This window comes from Diuraphis noxia, unplaced genomic scaffold (assembly GCF_037042655.1).
Source record: "Diuraphis noxia isolate RWA-SAM2 unplaced genomic scaffold, SU_Dnox_SAM2 contig0002, whole genome shotgun sequence".
NCBI lineage: Eukaryota > Metazoa > Arthropoda > Insecta > Hemiptera > Aphididae > Diuraphis > Diuraphis noxia.
The window spans coordinates 77271235-77290283 of record NW_028301712.1 but is presented as its reverse complement, the minus strand read 5'-3'; the positions used below and the strand labels follow the sequence as shown (position 1 = coordinate 77290283).

The window sequence follows — 19049 nt, the reverse complement described above, 5'->3', positions numbered from 1 at the left end:
TCTCGCGGCTAATGAGCGAAACACCCTTTGCACGGGCCCAGCGGACTTTTACGACTATCGGCTAAGAGTTATTTACTCGTATTATTTCGGATGTATCGCTGGCCATCAGTCAACTAGTCTCGCCGCGGGGGGGGGGGGGGGTGCTATAGTGCAAAGCGCATTTTTTCTCCCCTTGGTTTAATGATCCGGAATGTGCTGCTGTTGTGCCACGAAATCGCATTATTCGTGAAACGTCACATAGAATTTCGCGAAAAACTCTCATTTTACCCGAACCATCATCCACTGCTACAGCGAGTCTTAAAGATTTTGTTCATTGTTATGCCTTCCCTTAAACACTTTGATCCGGTCGTCGTAAATATAATTATATTTCGTCGTACCATACAATAATTACTACATAGCGTGTTGGACATTGGTAGTAGTACATCAAAGTGTATGTGTGTGTGTGTTCAGTGATCTTCACACGCATTCATGCATTTATTGCCAACCCCATCGCCTAAATAATAATATTTCCGAGAGGATATTTTATAATTGTATATATATATATATATATATATATAGAGAGAGAGAGAGAGAAAGATAGAAGCGTAGTCGTTATAATCGTTTTCGTTTTCCCGTGAATAAAACATGCGGTGAATTTGAATTTAAATCGAAAACGGGGTCGGTTTTAATTAATTTTCTTTTTTCTTCACTTCTGCGAATAAATCAATAAATGGAAATTTCATGAACACGCTGTACATAATATATATTATATATATTATTATTATTTTGTATTGTATTGTTATATACTATGCACGTTGCGATATTGTAAGGGCAGTCATCGTGTCTATATTATAATATAATAATTCTTCTTTGAACTGGAAAACGCGCACCCTCTACCAATTGACATGATGGCATCAAAATGCTCTTTTCTGCGCAACCCGGCAAAATATTTCCGTTCTACCATTAATAAAGCGGACATGGTCGTTCTATTCTAATATTATACACTATTTTATTTTTTATTTTTTACGTGCCTATCAAATAACGAGTGACGCCGTTGACGGGCTTCGTCTGCTGACCCGAACTATATATGTCTTTTATGTAACTATCGCTGATGTATATACCTATAGATAATACTACAGCATGAATAATCCGAATTATTATCGTAATTATATTATTATGGAAAATATAATATTGTGCATATTATAATAGTCCACTACAATATTGTATTAACTCTTATATATATATATATATATATATATATATTGTATTCTATTTTAATCGTTATTGCTGTATAAAATATACGGCAGAAAGTCACTATAGTATACTTCCTTCATTTTTAAATTATATTATTATATTATATTGTTTGTAACATATTTTACCTGTATGCAGGTATACACAACGAGAATGCATATTATAACATAAGAACCGTTCATTAAATTCTTTGGGATATGTATCATATGATATCTATCGGCCATCTAGATCTCGATTGTAATGTATATATATACGTACAAAGTTTTTATTTTTCGTTTAGTTTTAGACATAATCTGCGCATAGCGCAGAACACGACGTTTCTGCAACGACGGTGACGGGTCGCACGTACCTATATATATAAAATACAACTATACACACAATATTATGCATTATAATATAATGTAAGGCTGTCTGCGTGCGGTGTTTTATTTTATTATTATTATTATTATTATTATTATAGTATACGTATAGGTATTTTATTCGTGATAGTTTTGAACTTTGAATTTCCCATGTTCCACTAAGGTTGATTTGACGGTCGTGTGCGCGCCGTAGATATATATTATATAAATACACGAGACTGGACAGGGCAGGGCTGGGTTGGTTGACAAAATAAAAAATAAAATATCGAATAGAAATACGAATAACGGGATTAAATGGCAAAACGACAGCGCGCAGAGCACATTCGCGGTCGAAGTAGTACGCCGTGTACGCGTTAGTGTGTGTATGCTCTTGTATATATAATACATATTTAAATCCAATGACATATCTACACGTTGGGTCCAAAAGAATAAATTACATTTTACCGCGTCACCTTTTGAAAACCATACACGTGGCGGCACCGGCAGCGGCGTGGACCGCAATCTTTTGACGTGGACATTTGCATAATGCGACAAGTAGCCGCTGCTTTTCTGCTTCCGCCGTTACCTCTTCGGATACGTTTTCTTTGTGGACTCGCGCGCGCGCACTCACACACACGTACATCGTAGCATTATACGCCACCGACGGCATGCGAACGACCACCAATAATGTATAATAATAATAATATAATATAATATATATATATATATATATATATATATATATATATATATATATATATATATATATGTTAACCCTTACCACGTCGTCTCCGTCTGCATGCCGTCATCATATATATATATATATGTTATATATTGTGTACTATTATTATGCATATTATTATTATATATTATATATACCTAACTTTCTTATTAGAATTGAATCTACCGGTTGTTAATGTAATTATCCCGGATGACGTTTACAAATCGACGACGTTGCGTTATATATTATATTCTCCGGATTCCTTTTCCACGGTAAAAAAAAAAAATATTATATATTATATATTATGATAATAATAATACAAGTATGCATACGCCGCGCGTACCTCTATATAAAAAAAAAGGAGGTAGCCGCTCTGCAGCAGCAGCGTGTTGTCTCGGTTTGTCCCATTAATGGCACTTTAATAACTCGCGCGGCAGCGGCGGGCAATTAAATACACATTATAGTTATACCGCGTGTGTTATGTGTGAGCGCTCGCGTTTGCCTTTTTATATGCTATTGTGAGTCTTAGAAAAAAAAAATTACTTCCATCTCTTACATAGTGGCCGGTCATCTGTTGCGGCGGGTGTTGCAGCATTATCTAATAATAATAATATATATTATATTCCTCCCCCGCGCGTTTCCTCCCTAATGATGAATACCGCTGCAGAGTCGTCGTCGTCGTCGTCGTCATCTCTACCGTTTTCCTTTTTACTTTTTTCCCCTATCTATACACATATATTATTATTATAATTCACATATATATAGTAATTTTTTCTCCTACGCCTCGACCCCGCTCCGTAATGACGTACCGAATTATGAGGAAGATTTCTGGGCTCATTAAGCACTCCGTTCGAAAAATAGTTTTCAGCGTGTTAATGACGCCGGAAAACGCGCTTTCTCCTCTCATCCCAAGGGTATAATCGTGGGTGTGCATTGCTAGTGTATATGCCGCTCGCCGCCGAGTTACACACTGTCTGCGTCCTTGTGTATAATAATAATAATAAATAATATACACAGAGACATGCATCACCCGGACCTATTGTTGTATATACAGAATGCGTACATAATAATGTTGTGTTATATTACGCTTCTATAACAGTCTCATGGCGCGGGGTAAAATCCATCGTTGTCTCGTATCCAAATCGTGTGCAGTCCTCTCAAACGGCGGGTGCGCGCATTAATCGTTATATTTTGTCCCGCATACTTCGCAGTTGACCTTTGAGACTTTTATTTTCCCCGCACTTAACTCGCGTGCAAATTTTCGTCGTTCCTTGCAATTGCGCTCTCGAGTGTGAAAACTGGTAGATTTTTGTACCTCTCCTACCATTGATATCTCGTGGCTCAAAAAATTATTCAAATTTATTTACGATTATAAATATATGGTATAGTTTTACGTTGAAACAAGCTTTTCGTATTCGTCGTCAGCGTTCGGTCTTATGATCTGCCGTGGTATATACTATGTATACAATAATTTATTCCGAAGAAAATTAAGTCAGTAATTAACATAAAAAAATATTTACTTGACGCGTTTGCATTAATCGATGGCAAAGAATGACATGGAAAAATCTGTAAGACTTACAGTATCCTTTTTTATTCATGTTTATATTTTTCGCAAGCCGATGTTTCTCGGCCGCCTCGCATCGTTCAGCATCGCTTTGGAGTTAATCCAAAACATAGTAACAATGTTTATTTTGACCGTTTTCTCCACCACCGCCTCCAACAAACTACTTTATATACACTATATATCCCACGTTTTCGTGTAATTTATTCTCTGGCGGCGACTCTTTCGTTCTCTCTCACTCTTTGTGTGTCACTTCTCTATGGGCATTATGTAAATTTAGCGCTTGCAACAATTTCGGTGGGTCGGGCTTGACGAAATCCGATCAAGACGAATCGCCATAGACACGTACACCAAGTGGATCGGTATGTGTAGGGTGGTAGAGGGGAATAAGGGTTGGAGGAAAGGGCGCGGCGGGCAAGTTGATGAGATTTCGCGCTCGCTACGACCCTAACGTTTTGGATGATTCACATTGTGTACGTGTGTACGTATATATATATATACATATTATGTGTGTGTGTGGGCAAAAGCAAATGAATACGTTGCGTTTGCCCCGTATATATACTATTTGCACAAGCCTTTGAAGGTTGGTTCCCCGTGACTCATCCGGATAGGCCGTCGGAGAAGAGAAGAGGATTCGTGCTCGGAATGTTTTCGCACTAGTTTCCACCACTCCTCGTCGCAGAGGGACGTTGGATCATTAACCCAATGGGGGTTTTTATTTACTATCGCAATTGGCAATGACGGTGGTGACAAATTTCCAGGACAATAGAACCTTGTTATATACGTGCACACACACACACACACACACACACACATATATATATATATATATATATATATATATATATATATATATATTATACATATATTATCCTACCCCCAGGGAAATCGTCAAAACTATACTACTATATATATATAACATGGATGTAACTATACATATATATATATATATATATATATGTATATATGTACTTTATTTATTCCTGCAGTGTAATATGAATATATTGTGCTTTTAAAAAAAAATGATTTTAATTTAATTCTTTGTGCATTTACAGTGGGTCGAAGAAAGCTACATCGATTTTGAAAAGGGCATCAACTGGCGGTCGTACGTCGTGTGCGATGTCACCAAGCAAAACGTCAACAATTGGGTGTGGACGCCTTTTATAGAGCGTGGGCTGGCCAATCTCATTTACATCGAAGTCAAGTTTACTATCCGAGACTGTTCGCTGTTCCCGGGGTACGCGCTGTCGTGCAAAGAAACTTTTTCACTGCTCTACTATGAGTTTGACGTGGCCACCAGGGAACCACCACCTTGGGAACCCGATAGCTATAAATCTGTTGGTTAGTATACATAGTCATAATTTTTGTCATTTTATTATATTATAATAATTATCGAAAAAACGACCTTTCCTAGATTAGATTTGTACAGTTTTCTTTCGTTTCCAAAACTACAGACTATAATTAATAATAGTACGCAGTATACTCTCAAATACAGTGGTCGCCGCTTATTGGACTCACTTTGGGAGCCGACAACGTGAGTCGATTAACGAAATGAGTCAATAAGGCAAATGACTCAAAAATTTTTAAGTTTAAAAAAGTATTTACTTAAAAATATGTATTGAGATTCAAGGTATGTATAAAAATAAAAATAAAGCTATGCACAATTAAAAATAAAATACATACATAATTAATAAAATAAATTAATTTTTTGATAAAAACCCATCTAACGTTGATTGGATTTTCCCTTCTCATCCGGCCAATTTCATTATCATAAAATAGATAAAAGGTACCGATTTATTTATAACACGTTTGTTCAATGTATGTACATATTTTATTTATTTATCTAATTTTCAAATGACCCTATTAATCGGTGTGTGAGTCGAATATAGACGAATTTTTTGCCGTGTGTTAGTATATATGTGCGAATCGGGACCAGCCGTTTTGAGTCTAATAGGCAAATGAATCAATTAACTATGAGTCCAATAAGCGACGACCACTGTAGTATATTTTTTATGACCCTATAATATTAACTATCAAAAGTATAAATACATCAAACGAAATAAATTATCATGTATTTTCCACAAGAGGAAATGTTCAAAAATATTTGAAACCGTCCATCGTAGTGAAACGGGAAATACATAATACGTAATTGTGTTATGCGAGCATATGAAATAACTTGTACATATACTATATGAGCATCCATATAAATATTAGTAAAAGGAAAAAAAATAATATAAATATTATTACATTATAATTTATTAATTATTGTTGTTTTAAAATAAATCATACTTAAATCAATGATATTGTTCAATTTTCGTTTAAATTAGTTATGGTGGTTGGTAATAATAATAATACGAATATATTATTTCTTTCCTGGACACGAAACAAAGTTAAGAATATTATGTTTATATAATATTTGTAGGTACATAGAAAATGGGTTCTCGACCATTAATAATAATATCTACTCGTCTAGTACTCTATTGTTATATATTAATGATTCAATACTCAAATAATTTAAATTGCCAACTTTTTATTTTGTACGTTTCAATACATATTTTGACATTTTTAGCGTGATTTATTTTAGCGATGAAACGCGTTTAATCAAAGGATCTCGCAAGGGCGATGAAAAACACATATATAGTCGTAGGATGTTAGATCAAGAGATAGATATTATTCCTTTGATGATCTTTATAAAGATATTTCTCTTTGTCTTAGCCTGAAACACTTGTTTCGATGGCGGCAATAACGCACGAAATTTTTACTTATTATATACATCGTTATAATAATTTCGACATCCGAACTATTATATAGATGGTAGTATACCTAAAACTTAAAAGTAAAGCTATACATACGTTTCTAACGATTCGATTTTATTATATTTATTTATGATTACGTGGTGTGTTACAGGTCGGATAGCTGCCGGTGAGGGGAGGTTCAACGCTAATAACGAAGTGGTGATCAATACTGAGACAAAAGCCGTGAAAGTTACCAAAAAAGGAGTGTACTTTGCCTTCAGGGACCAGGGCGCTTGCATTTCCATTATGGCCGTCAAGGTAAGACGAGATTACACGTATAGAATAATATGATTATAATAATTGCATTCACATTCAATTAGTATAAAAGAGACCGATTTTTTTACCATCATACCTTGTGCGCCTATTTTCTTTTTTCTTTTCAATTATACGCGAAATGCATTTGATGGTAGTCATCGTATCTTATCACCAGCCTGTGACGTTAGAAAATTAGATTTACGTGAATGCGGGCGTAACGCTGAGTTATTATTCTCCATTGTTTGTTCTGATTAAAATTTACAAGATCATTTAGAAAGGTCAGCGGTGTTAATGTTGTTTATAAAATTAATAATATTTCACTCGCATAACCGCCGGTTTTTGGCACGTTTATATCATGTGTGCATAAAATATAATTTGATTTTCATGTTTTCGATTTTTTTTTTCTGTTCGTCTCGAGTTTTTTTTCTTCTATTCTCCGCTAATCGTATCCCACGCCTGTAAATCTGATGCTGTTAGATTGTGTCACATTAGAAAAACAAAATCTTGTCTATACGGTTCAGCGTTGTTAATGCGTGTATATACTGTGTGTGAATGTGTATGTATACACACATATATATTATATAGTTGCCGTGTAGCGGGGATGGAAGGGTAAGGGAGTATGAAGGAGAGAAAAGAGTTTTAAAAAAAGCGAAGACTACACGGTCGAGAACGCGATGCAATAATTATGTCAGAGAGACCCGGTGGGCGAATTTATAGTTATTGTCGTTAATACGGTAACGTCTCGGGGACTGGGTCGTAAATTTCGTCGTGGAATAAATAAAATAAAAACACGGCAAAGAAATAAAATACTGAGGAATTCTTCGAGGGAGAAACCGTCGTTATACGGGACACGAGATATCACACCATTAGCATCCGTGGAAATATGAATTCGTGATTACGTATAAAATATAAACGCGGTGCGAGAAGGCCGATCTGTATAATACGATGGTCGATGGTATATATATAACATACTCATATACCCATCACAGCAGGCCCGGTAAACTAAATGCACTCGTGGGCTGGTGTTTGAGTTGTCCAAGATATTTATGACGGCTTAGCAGTAGGTATAAGACAAAAAAAGAATTAGCGGGTTATTACAAAATATGTCACTTAAGCATCGTACAAAACTCGAACAAAACGTAACACAGACAGTAATTTATGTTTGTTTTGTTTAATCCTTTCCTCGCCCTAAAAAAAAAAAAACATTCAATATTTAGACAAAATCCGTTTATTTTTACTTTTTGTCGTAAGGTTTTTTTAGAATATAATTCCGAATCCTTCTAATACTCGTTAAAATAAAATGAATATAATCAATTGTACTACAAGGGTGCTTCCGATGTACAATGATAGTTTCGTAAGGATTTTACTCGCTAAACGTTGAATAAAATAAATTCTGCTTGGAGATCAAATGTTGACGTAGGTAAACCTTTACGTGCCTACGTGTGTAAATTCGTTCTGTACAGTTTACAGAAATGCATTAAAACGGTCATGATCCCCTCCCTGTATAATTTATAGCCTATATACCTATAAAGAGTATTTATGCTTAAGCCAGAGGGTTTCTGTAATTATTAAGTTTCTTAATGCGTAAAAGCCTTTTTATCTCTAGAGACTCCGAAATCTCGAAAGACAAATTACCGAAAACTTTTTAATTCGCATAATGAAACTCCTTTTTGTAATTGGCAACTAAAGGTTTATAAAAAAAGAAAACTTTTTTGATGCCATTTAAATGTATTATATATCATATACAGTAAAGTAACTTTTATAAGTGATGATTTTATGAATTCCAGAAACAGATGTTTTTTTATATACATCATTTTAGACGGTTACGTTATAATTATTCCTATATACATACATATTAATACTTACATATAACATCTGCCACCTACCATGCGCAACAAATACCTGTCCAATGTTATATATATATATATATATATATATATATATATATATGAATTAAAAATTACACCCTTGAGACGTAGGTACTATAACATCGAATAAACATCTATTGTACACTTCACGCTCTATATGTCATTGTTATTTACTAATCGACTCACTAACTCTCAATAACTTTTATATACTCCTTCATTTGTCGTTTTATTTTAACAAAAATATTTCATACTTAACAGATCACAGTATACTGTTTTGAACTATTAAAGCCTATACATGTTATAATTTTTTTTTTTTACGAGTGAATAAATATTTCTTTTCGTTTTTTCTTCTGTGTAAACTTGTTGTTTTACAGGTTATATTTAACTTAAATTAAATGACGTTTCTCAATCGTCTTTTTTTCTAGAGATGATATTTCTGTCATCTCCCGTTATTAAAGACTAAAGATACTAATATAATATGCAACGAATAAAACAAAAATGCAGTATGTTAGATAACAACCGTGATCTAACAGAAATAGCTTTTTATGTTTCCAGCATACCATCACCTAATCGTATTAAAATTAACAAATGCATTATATGTATAGTGTGTTTATATATATGATATAATAATATAAGGCCCGAAAATAGACGATTTGGGGTGAGTCCATCGAAGACATGATTTTTTATGGTTTTTTCTTGTTATTTATATAAGATATACATGTATACGTGTGTAAAAAAAACCCCATGCTGATCGATGGAATCATAAAAATCTTAAAAATAATAGTATGAACGTTTTTAACTCGTTTTTGTTATTTTTTTGGATGCAGTAGATTTTAACGACAAACCCTACCGATGTGTCTATATTTCTAGTAGACTCTAAAAATCAACCTATTTATTCTAATTTTATGCATAAAGCTGCTGTTGTTTAGTTATATCTTCATTGATTATGGAATATGATATTGTTATTTATTCTATAATCAATGGTTATACGGTTATACCTATACAATTATTAATAATAAATATATAATACTAATAATTATAGGGCTAGGATTTATATGCATTTGCATGTTTTTTTCCTTTAGTCCAAATTGATTGGTTGTCAGATTTGTCCACAATTTGGCTTATTCTCGTTTAAATCGGACCAAAGGTTTTTTTTTTTGCATATTTTGGACATAATGCATATCATTGCATATTCATAATTTTTTTTAGAATTCGATATTTTTGAACTAACATTTTTTAATTTTTTAAGTTATTGTTAATTTAAATGGTACTTCACGAAACCGACAGTTTTCGGTTTATCCGTTGAATTTTTGTAAATATATGTATAACATAAATACTACCTATTTTATCTTAGGTCAGATGATATCCGTTTGTTACCTTATCGTTGGTCGGACAACCGGTAGAATTACTTACTCATTGTTATACAGTGAGATAGCACAGAAAAATTGTATTAGTACGCGTCGTGTGTTGCGTAAATGTGCGGACGTTTATACTTAATAATTTGAATGGTTTTAATAACAGTGTCCAGTATGCCGAAAGTTCAAAGTGAAAGTGCCAAGTTACGTCTAATAAAACTAATATTTAATGTAATAATATGAGGTAATAATAAGTAATAATAATAAATTATGAATTATAATAAATAATGATAAAAATTTGTTTTTGCATATTTTGGTAAATAAAATGCATATTTTACAATTTTTTATTGCATATAAATCCTAGCCCTACTAATAATACTATGCATAATAATATCGTGTATAATATGTATTAAGTATCTATAATATTATATTTATACATTTTTAAGTTAAAATTAACGTTTGGTCTGCCGCAGGTGTATTACATCGTGTGCCCAGAAGTTGTGATAAACTTTGCAAATTTCTCTGCTACTCCAACTGCTAGAGAACTTACTCAAATCGAACATGCCACCGGCAAATGTGTAGATAATGCTGAAGTGGTAGGAAGCGGCCCCCCAACTTACCTGTGCAAAGGAGACGGAAAATGGTATTTGCCGTCAGGAGGATGCAAGTGCAAAGCTGGTTTTGAAGCTGACATAACAGCGCAAACTTGTATAAGTAAGTATTGTGCAAACATTTAAAATTTAAGAAAAAGTGTCCATTGGACATTTTCGAATACTATAAAAGTAAAAAATAAGTGAAATATTGCCTATAGTGTATTTTATTACGAGATTGTATAATATAGCATACAATTATTATTTTATATAAATACGGATATTGTCTTTTCCGAGATGTTATAGACGACTTTTAATAAAAACTATAATTATTATGGTTTTTAATTAAAAATTCTATTGAACCTCTTTTGAGTATCATCATTCATCGCTCAAGCAGACAATGTACACGTGTTATCTCGTATAAAAGCCGACCGGAAATCCAATTAAAATTATCCTTTTCTCAGACTTTATACAGGCTACAGCAATACAGCGATAACAACAACGACGGCGACAACGACGAGTTCCTTCGCCTTACTTTAACAACAACAATAATAATAAGCACACTGGATTCAGTTTGGCGCGATTATAAATTATATCAAAGGTCGTTTGTCGCACTATATTTACACAAGCAGTCGCAAGTCCTGGATTGGTCGGTGTGAGTGGGTCTGAAGGCAGTGTAGTAGTTTGAACCCGGCAAAGTTTTCGTGCGAGACTGAGTCGGAGATAATTAGCTGAGATAAGAGGAAACTATGTTATCTCGTGTTATACCCGTAAAAGGAAAGTGGTGGTGGTGGTGGGGCGCATGGCGTCCTATATAATATTTATTTATACATGTATAGAGATATACCTGAACAAACCGATTTTTCGTCTCGCTCGCCAAAGGTGTAATCGTAAATTCTCCATCAGATCGTTTTTTCAAAAGAAATTCATTTCGTACGCACAAACATCTCTGGCCAACTTTTAACAATCGTCCTCCGCTGGTGCAGCACGATCTCACAGCACAGTAAATGGTTATTACCATGTATTAATAATATAATACCTAGGTACCCTATATAAGTTGGTATATTGTAGGTACGACTGCCAGCGCGCTGAACTTTTTTCTGTCTGTTATCGTTTCGAGAAACGACTCGTATATACAAATACATTCTTAAAATTGTAGTGTGATGCATACACATAAGTAGGTATACCTACCGAACGTTTACTGCATTTTTATTAGCGTTATTATTTATTAATTTATTATACATATCTAACGAAACCGTTTTTATGTACGGTGGTTATACAATATTTTCTCACTCGCACAAATATCATATTATCGACGTCGGATGCCGTTTGTATACGCATAATATTATATTGGAAAAAAGAATCCGGTTCGATTAAAGTAAAAAAATAATAATATGTATGTATATAAAACGGTAACGTTAATTAGTATACCCGGCAATACGTGTTTGTGTGTGTGTGTGTGGCGGCGTACACTCTTCGCCCGACAAACTCCAAAAAGCCCATTAACTCGTTTATTTATATTATATACTCTCATCGACGTTTTATGCAGATTCGGTGGACGAACTGGACGGCTTGCTTGCGCGTATGAGTGTATTCGCCGCCGTCGGTGTTTGTTTAATAAGCGATTTATATGCTCAGGTATCTTATATATATATTGTATGCTGCAGTATTAAACACATACACATATATAATGTCAGAATATTATTATCGAATACAATGCGCACAATATATTACTATTATTATTTTCAATATAATATAATAACGCGTTTTATAATTGCCCCGTTACGTTGTGTTGTGTGGCTGTCATTATTACTATTATTATTTTTATTTTCAAACCTCGCTGTCGTGCGCTAGCGTGGGCCCCGTGCGATTCTTCTCCCGAGTTTCCAGTGAAATCGCTTCATCGTCGTGCGTCGCTCTCTCGATCGGTGTATCGTTTTCGCGTCGGCAGACGGAATTTGATATTATATATTATATATAGGTACATTATACAGACGCGCAATGCAGGATAACGGAAACACCGGTGGGTACACACTACACACGCGCGTGTTAAGCCTACACGGCGCGACATAACGAAAAAAAAATGTCAGTTAAACAGATAATATATATAAAATACTATATCATAATGAGTAAACTATACGTATAATGACATCGTAATATGAAATGAGTACGAATACGCCCGAACTTACGACGAGACCTGCATTACGATATTACTTTTTTGTCGGCGTAACAGAAACCCGGATACCACTTTCATTAAACGCAAACCCTGTAAAGGTTTGATGAAAAAAACTATACGTTAAAAATTGAATGCAGTACCTATACCAGGGGTGCCCCCTCCCTACTCGTAGCTCGCAAACCGCATGCTGCTCTCATCAGTCGTGTAATGCGGCTCACATCTTATAAAAAAAAAAAAAAAAAAAAACAATATTTACTTATTAACGATAAAATTATAAAAATTATAAAATGTATTTATGTACATTTTGGCTCTTGATATCATTGTATTTATCCATATGGCTCGTGGACGTATTCATGTTGGCCACCCGTATCCTATAACGTGGTGGTCATGTTTTATGACACCGACTCGAGTTATTATTATATACTTGTCTTTATACTTACCACATATAATATATGTACCTGCCTCCTCTGCATCGCTTTCCGAAACTTTGTTGTGCCGCTTTGATCTTATACATATATAGAGGTCCAGACTTGCATGTAGAACACTACAGACGCCCATAATCACTGACGGCAGGATACTCATCGGAGAATGATTATGTTAAAATATCTGCAGCGACGGGGTATAAGTGTGCGTTTCTGGTGGCTCAATTGCAGTTTAACAATAGTGTTTTGTTTTTATTTCTCTTCTGCAATATTTATCACCTCCCAACGGAACACCGTAAAATTTGCCGTTGTCGCGTCGTTGCAAATTTTTATCTTTATCGCATTATTTATAAATTATATATCGTTAGTAATATGTTGTCTAACCTTTTACGACGGACTTTGTTGAGAATTACGATTATAATTTAAAAAAAATAATTAAAATGTCATGTATATGCTACGCATTTCCCATATTTCATAATATAATAAATTCATAAATAATAATAATATCGTTGCAACGCACTGCATAAGGATTTTTTCATTTCATTTTCGTCACCACCACGATACCCGTTCCGTTCATGTGAAACTTTTTTATCTGGTTACATAGTTATTGGTCTCCGGAGCTTTAGAGTTTAATTAATTGAAATCGTGGTACTTATATGTATAGTTAATATATATTGAGTATAGAACACCGTAAACACTCTAATACTCACTGCTAGAGGTTTTGGCGAAAAACAAAACACACTGAAGTACGGTTGAGTATATACAATAAAAACAATATAAACTTCTGTTGTACGCACAAGTTTTAGTCTTCGGAAACGTTCGCTGAAATGTATCCAATGTAGTGGTATTAACGTAATGTGTGTGTGCGTGATGAATTAAAAAAAAATAAAGTTTTCGCCTTTTTGTAGTAAGTTATATAAGCTGCAGTTAGTGAGTTTCGTCGTCTCACTCATCCGTATCTTTCTAACAGATGTTTGTAATGTGTATATCGGTGAGTTTATGTGTACAGTATGTCTGTATATGTGAACAAGCTAACAATAACCATATTATAAATTCGCTTTTCACTATATATAATTAATATATTTTATTATAATATAAATAGTATAGGAAAGCTCTCCTGAATAAAATGATAAAAATGATTGTCGTGAGCCTTTCAATTGAAAAAATTTAACACAACTATTGCCCACTGTAGTTGTTAGCCTTTTCTATATAAACGTCGTTAAGTTTGATATAATGCATTAGATTAAAAACGAAACCCTGCTGGAGTGGCTTGACTCCCAAAAATCAAACACGGCTATCAAATCGGGGACCGCGGTTGTGCGGTAGCGAATAGCAATATACCTAATAATATAAAGTACTTATGTACTATATATGACATATGTGTGTAGTAATATAATATGATGTATTTCGTGATCGCTCTTTAATATTCCGAACCATACGACTGCCCGCGGGCCGGATATGTACGCTGTGCACGGGCGGGTCGTCTACGTGTGTGATTATATACAGGGTGATAAATGTTCGCTACTGCGCCACTATTATTATATAATATACTATACAATAATATATATATATATATATATATATATATATATATATATATTATAGCGTAGCAATACTGCGGTAGTCTACATTATACACCGGTTTTCGCGTGAATTTATGTATATATATATATGTTTGGTTTGTGTGTGTGTAAATCGTGGTGGCGATCCTCAGGGGTATCAATCTTAATCGAAAAGGGGTCGGCAGGTTATATACGCGTTTCTGTGTGTAACGCATCCACAAACAATTTGTCTCTATTAATATAATGCCAATACACGCCAACCTCGGTGTACTTCATCTATCATTCTTCTATAATATACAATATCTATATACGTATACACTATACACACTATCTCTCTCTCTCTCTCTCTCTCCCCTCAGGCCAATTATTACCACCACCACCGCCGCCGACAGATCTATAGGGGCTTAAACATATGTGTGTGTAGTGCAATTAATGCGGCGTGCACCGGAGTGTAATGAACCACTGCAGGCGTGGCACACGGGATGAACGCGCGCATTTATATTAATATTATTATTTTTACTATATGTATAGTGTATACTATATATATTATAATATTGTACGATGCAACAGATTTTTATGATGATGTACAAGCGGCGCGGTTTGACTAATGTGGTTTTTTTTCTTGCTCTTCTTCAGTCTGTCCTCCGGGCAAGTACAAATACGGCGTTGGGGACGACAAGTGTCAGCAGTGTCCGGCGCACAGCAAAGCGCCCGACCGGGGGATGTCCGAGTGCAGGTGCAACACCGGATACTACAGGTCGCCCAAAGATCCGAAATCGGTGCCGTGCACGCGTGAGTATTATATTGCAATATAATGAAGATATATAATATAATATATTGTAATATTGTAGGCGCGCGCGCGCGCACGAACGCCATCGCGCTTTTGACAACTACGTTGGTAATACATTATTAGTGTGAAATTATTATTGAAATCGACGTACATATTCAGATATTCTCCAGTGAGAGACTACGCGTGGACTCTATGAAAAAGCCATATCGTTAATTAATTAATTTTTTTAGGGGGTAACCCGTGATAACATAGGGCATTGTGTGTAAGGTGTTACTGTGGGGGTTATTTTTGTATACGTTTTTGCTTGTAGGTTTTTGAGTTGGTAGGGTTGTAACACGTGTTTGTGAATGAGTGGCAATAAAAATGCTAAAAATCCCAAGTGGTCACCCATCCGGGAGCTATTAACTGCTGCCGGTACGTACGCTCAGTGCGTTTATACGCAGATTGAGCGTATACCATATGGTTATTGTTATTATTAATATCATTATGTATATTGCGTAATGTTTGATCGTCTTTGAAGAAGATCTATAGCTCTTACGACCCGCGACAGCTCGTTTTTTCGTCTGGTAATTGCGCGTATGGGTAAAGGGGGGGGGGAAGCTATGTTCGGCTTAATGTGTAGCTTAAGTATGTACAGCTTAATGTGTAATTAAATTTGTTCAGTCATTTGTTCCCGGACGGAATTGAAAAAGGACGTTCCATTAAACAGCGTGAGGGTTTTAAACGACTTTGAAGTCGCGGTCGCGAAAGATCTCTCGCGGTCACAGCACCAGCAGTTATTATTTCGGTAGTTATATCAAAAGCTTGGCGAATTCCGTTAAATCTCCGCCATTTAGAAACTCGGCAATATTAATAATAACCATTCGCCGTCGTGTCTTTTCTCCATCCGTCTCACCCCTTCTCAATCGCACCTTCCCCTACAGGCAATATAAACCCGCAGAACCACATCAAAGTAAACGACTTGCCGTCCGAAACTTTATAATATTTGCATTTGTTCCACAGGGATTTTTTCCTATATATATATATATATAAGTAGGTTATACATCGTAATAATATGATATACAAAAATATTTTCTTCTATACATATAATTATATTTTAAATAGATTAGATTTTACCCAGCGTTTTCCGTTCTTCTATTGTAGTCCAAGAATTGTACTTTATTATTATTATTATTTAAATATTGACTTCCTCACTATATAACTATTTCTTGGAAACCTATAGATAAAATTGTACTTGACTATAAAGTATAAAAAGTAAGAAATAAATCCATCTTTCGTTTATTATAATGACTACGTTTAAAATACTAAAATACTATTTATTTATTTGGCTGAATGTCTTATTTCGTATAGTTCAACTCAACGAGAAACATCATTTTGATCATTATTATAATTAAATTATCTAGACGATAAAAAAAAACAAGTTTCACGCCCTGTCAATATTTGTGTCTTATGCGTTTTAAATTTCAAACGAATTTTTTTATACTGTACCTATTATTTAGTAAGAAGCAATAATACAATTTAAATCGATCATTTTAAAATGTTAATTATTTATAAACTCAACTGGTCTTAATTCGATTTACGCAGTTAAATGTCAATATTTCTTTTGATTTCAATCGTTTCATTTATAAAACAATCATCTACTTATTTATTTCATACACAAAAAATATTATATATTTTTTAGACAACTTTATATGTTAAATTTTTTGGTTATTTTTATATACTTAAAATCTCATATATAGTATGTTTCGTAATAAAAACTTAAGTGATTGAATTTAGTTTTATTCTTACATGCATTAAAAATTTTTTTTTAATTTTTATTATTTTTATACATTGATTTCGAAATATACAGTTCAATGATAATATCTCTTTTGTTCCAGTATGTGGGCTTGTTGGTATAACCGATAGTTAAAAAAAAAAATACAACAGAAATTTCTATCATTTTATAAATCATGTTATGATCTTATCGGATTGTAAACACAATTGCAACTCTCTTTAAAATAATAATTTATATATACATACACAGATTTTTTTTCATACAATATGATATCGATTCGTGTAGAGCAATTTAGGTGAGACTGTGCATATACAACCGAGGGTATAGGGACCTAACGGCTACAACGCTGTTGTCGTTGTTGTTGTCGTTTCAGCGACCACACCGAAAATTCACCAATAATCCGGACGAACAAACACGATAGGTAAATAACACACATATATATACGCATACATAACATCATTTCGGTCAAAGAATTTGGTGCGAAATCCAATCCTATTGTTATGTATCGTTGCGGGACAAAACATGTCATCCGACCACCGATGTTTATCTACTGAGAAACCGAAGGTTCGTCGGCAGCAATGACTACGACACAATAATATAATAACGGGTCCTTCTTCTTCGAGGGGTACGATCGAGTATGAGAATGACAAAAAAAAAACTAGTCTGGTCCGTTAAAATAAAACCTATATACAACAGATTTCCGAGTTCCTGGATTTCTATCGGTTTGTCTCTCCTTTTTTCCCCTCGCACTGCAGCTCTTTAACCTCTCTCTCTCTCTCTCTCTCTCTCTCGGTTACACTTATTTTTGAGATGTTTATCTCATCTCCGGGGACGACGTTTTAGTGAAGAACGACTGATGACGACGACGACGGTGGCGTAGACTGTATACGAGTGATAGGATGTGATAGGTGTGCGTGGTGGGTGGGGAGGTAAAAAGAAACCGTAATGTTGTGCCGACGATAAATCTCTAAAGACAGTAAACACGGCCCTGCGCAGATTGACGTAGAAAACTTAACTTATCAGCAGATGTTTATCTTGCCGGTGGCGGGTTATAGTACATATACAACAGTTCGGTCGTTTGGAATTGAAAAAAAAAAATGGGACCCGCGTGTGCGTCCGACCAGGAAAAACGTCGACGACGACGGACGTATACACGGAGAGTCACAATGATCGATACGAGTATTTATTTTTTTATATTTTTTTTTTCCTATATAAATATTTTCGTATGAAGTATGCCTATATGCTATGGTAACTATGTGTGTACCTATACGTTCGTAAACCCTCAAGAATTATATATCTAAAAGAAAAACTCGCTCAGTTTAACCCGACTTTGTTTTTTTTACTATTATACTGAAAAAATGAATATAATATATATTGTTTTTATTAATGGAATCCATTACTTTATTCTCACGGTCACGGATTCCTTCGCAAAACATCACCTTCGCGCAGTCGTTCTCTATTTAATCAAAAAAACGAATTTTCAACGAAAAAACTCATAATTATATAATGTAAAAATAATGATCATAGTAAGTTCTTTTTGGCATTTGAATCTGGTTTATTTTCCATAACTTTTGTATCACTTACATATCTTATTCATTTCATTATTTTTAGGA

At 34.4% G+C, this 19049-nt stretch overlaps 1 protein-coding gene across 8 annotated transcripts in view; it reads left to right on the top strand.

Moving 5' to 3' along the window:
- The window catches only part of Eph (Eph receptor tyrosine kinase), a 128776-nt gene that overhangs the window by 94632 nt on the left and 15095 nt on the right, over window positions 1-19049 (top strand). For 7 of the 8 annotated variants that reach the window (XM_015509411.2, XM_015509409.2, XM_015509408.2 and 4 more), the window contains exons 4-7: window positions 4906-5191; window positions 6758-6903; window positions 10597-10837; window positions 15509-15664. In XM_015509411.2, the coding sequence (XP_015364897.1) occupies window positions 4906-5191; window positions 6758-6903; window positions 10597-10837; window positions 15509-15664 (829 nt within the window). The remainder of the gene's footprint in view (window positions 1-4905; window positions 5192-6757; window positions 6904-10596; window positions 10838-15508; window positions 15665-19049) is intronic. The other variant, XM_089220609.1, reaches the window with a different exon arrangement.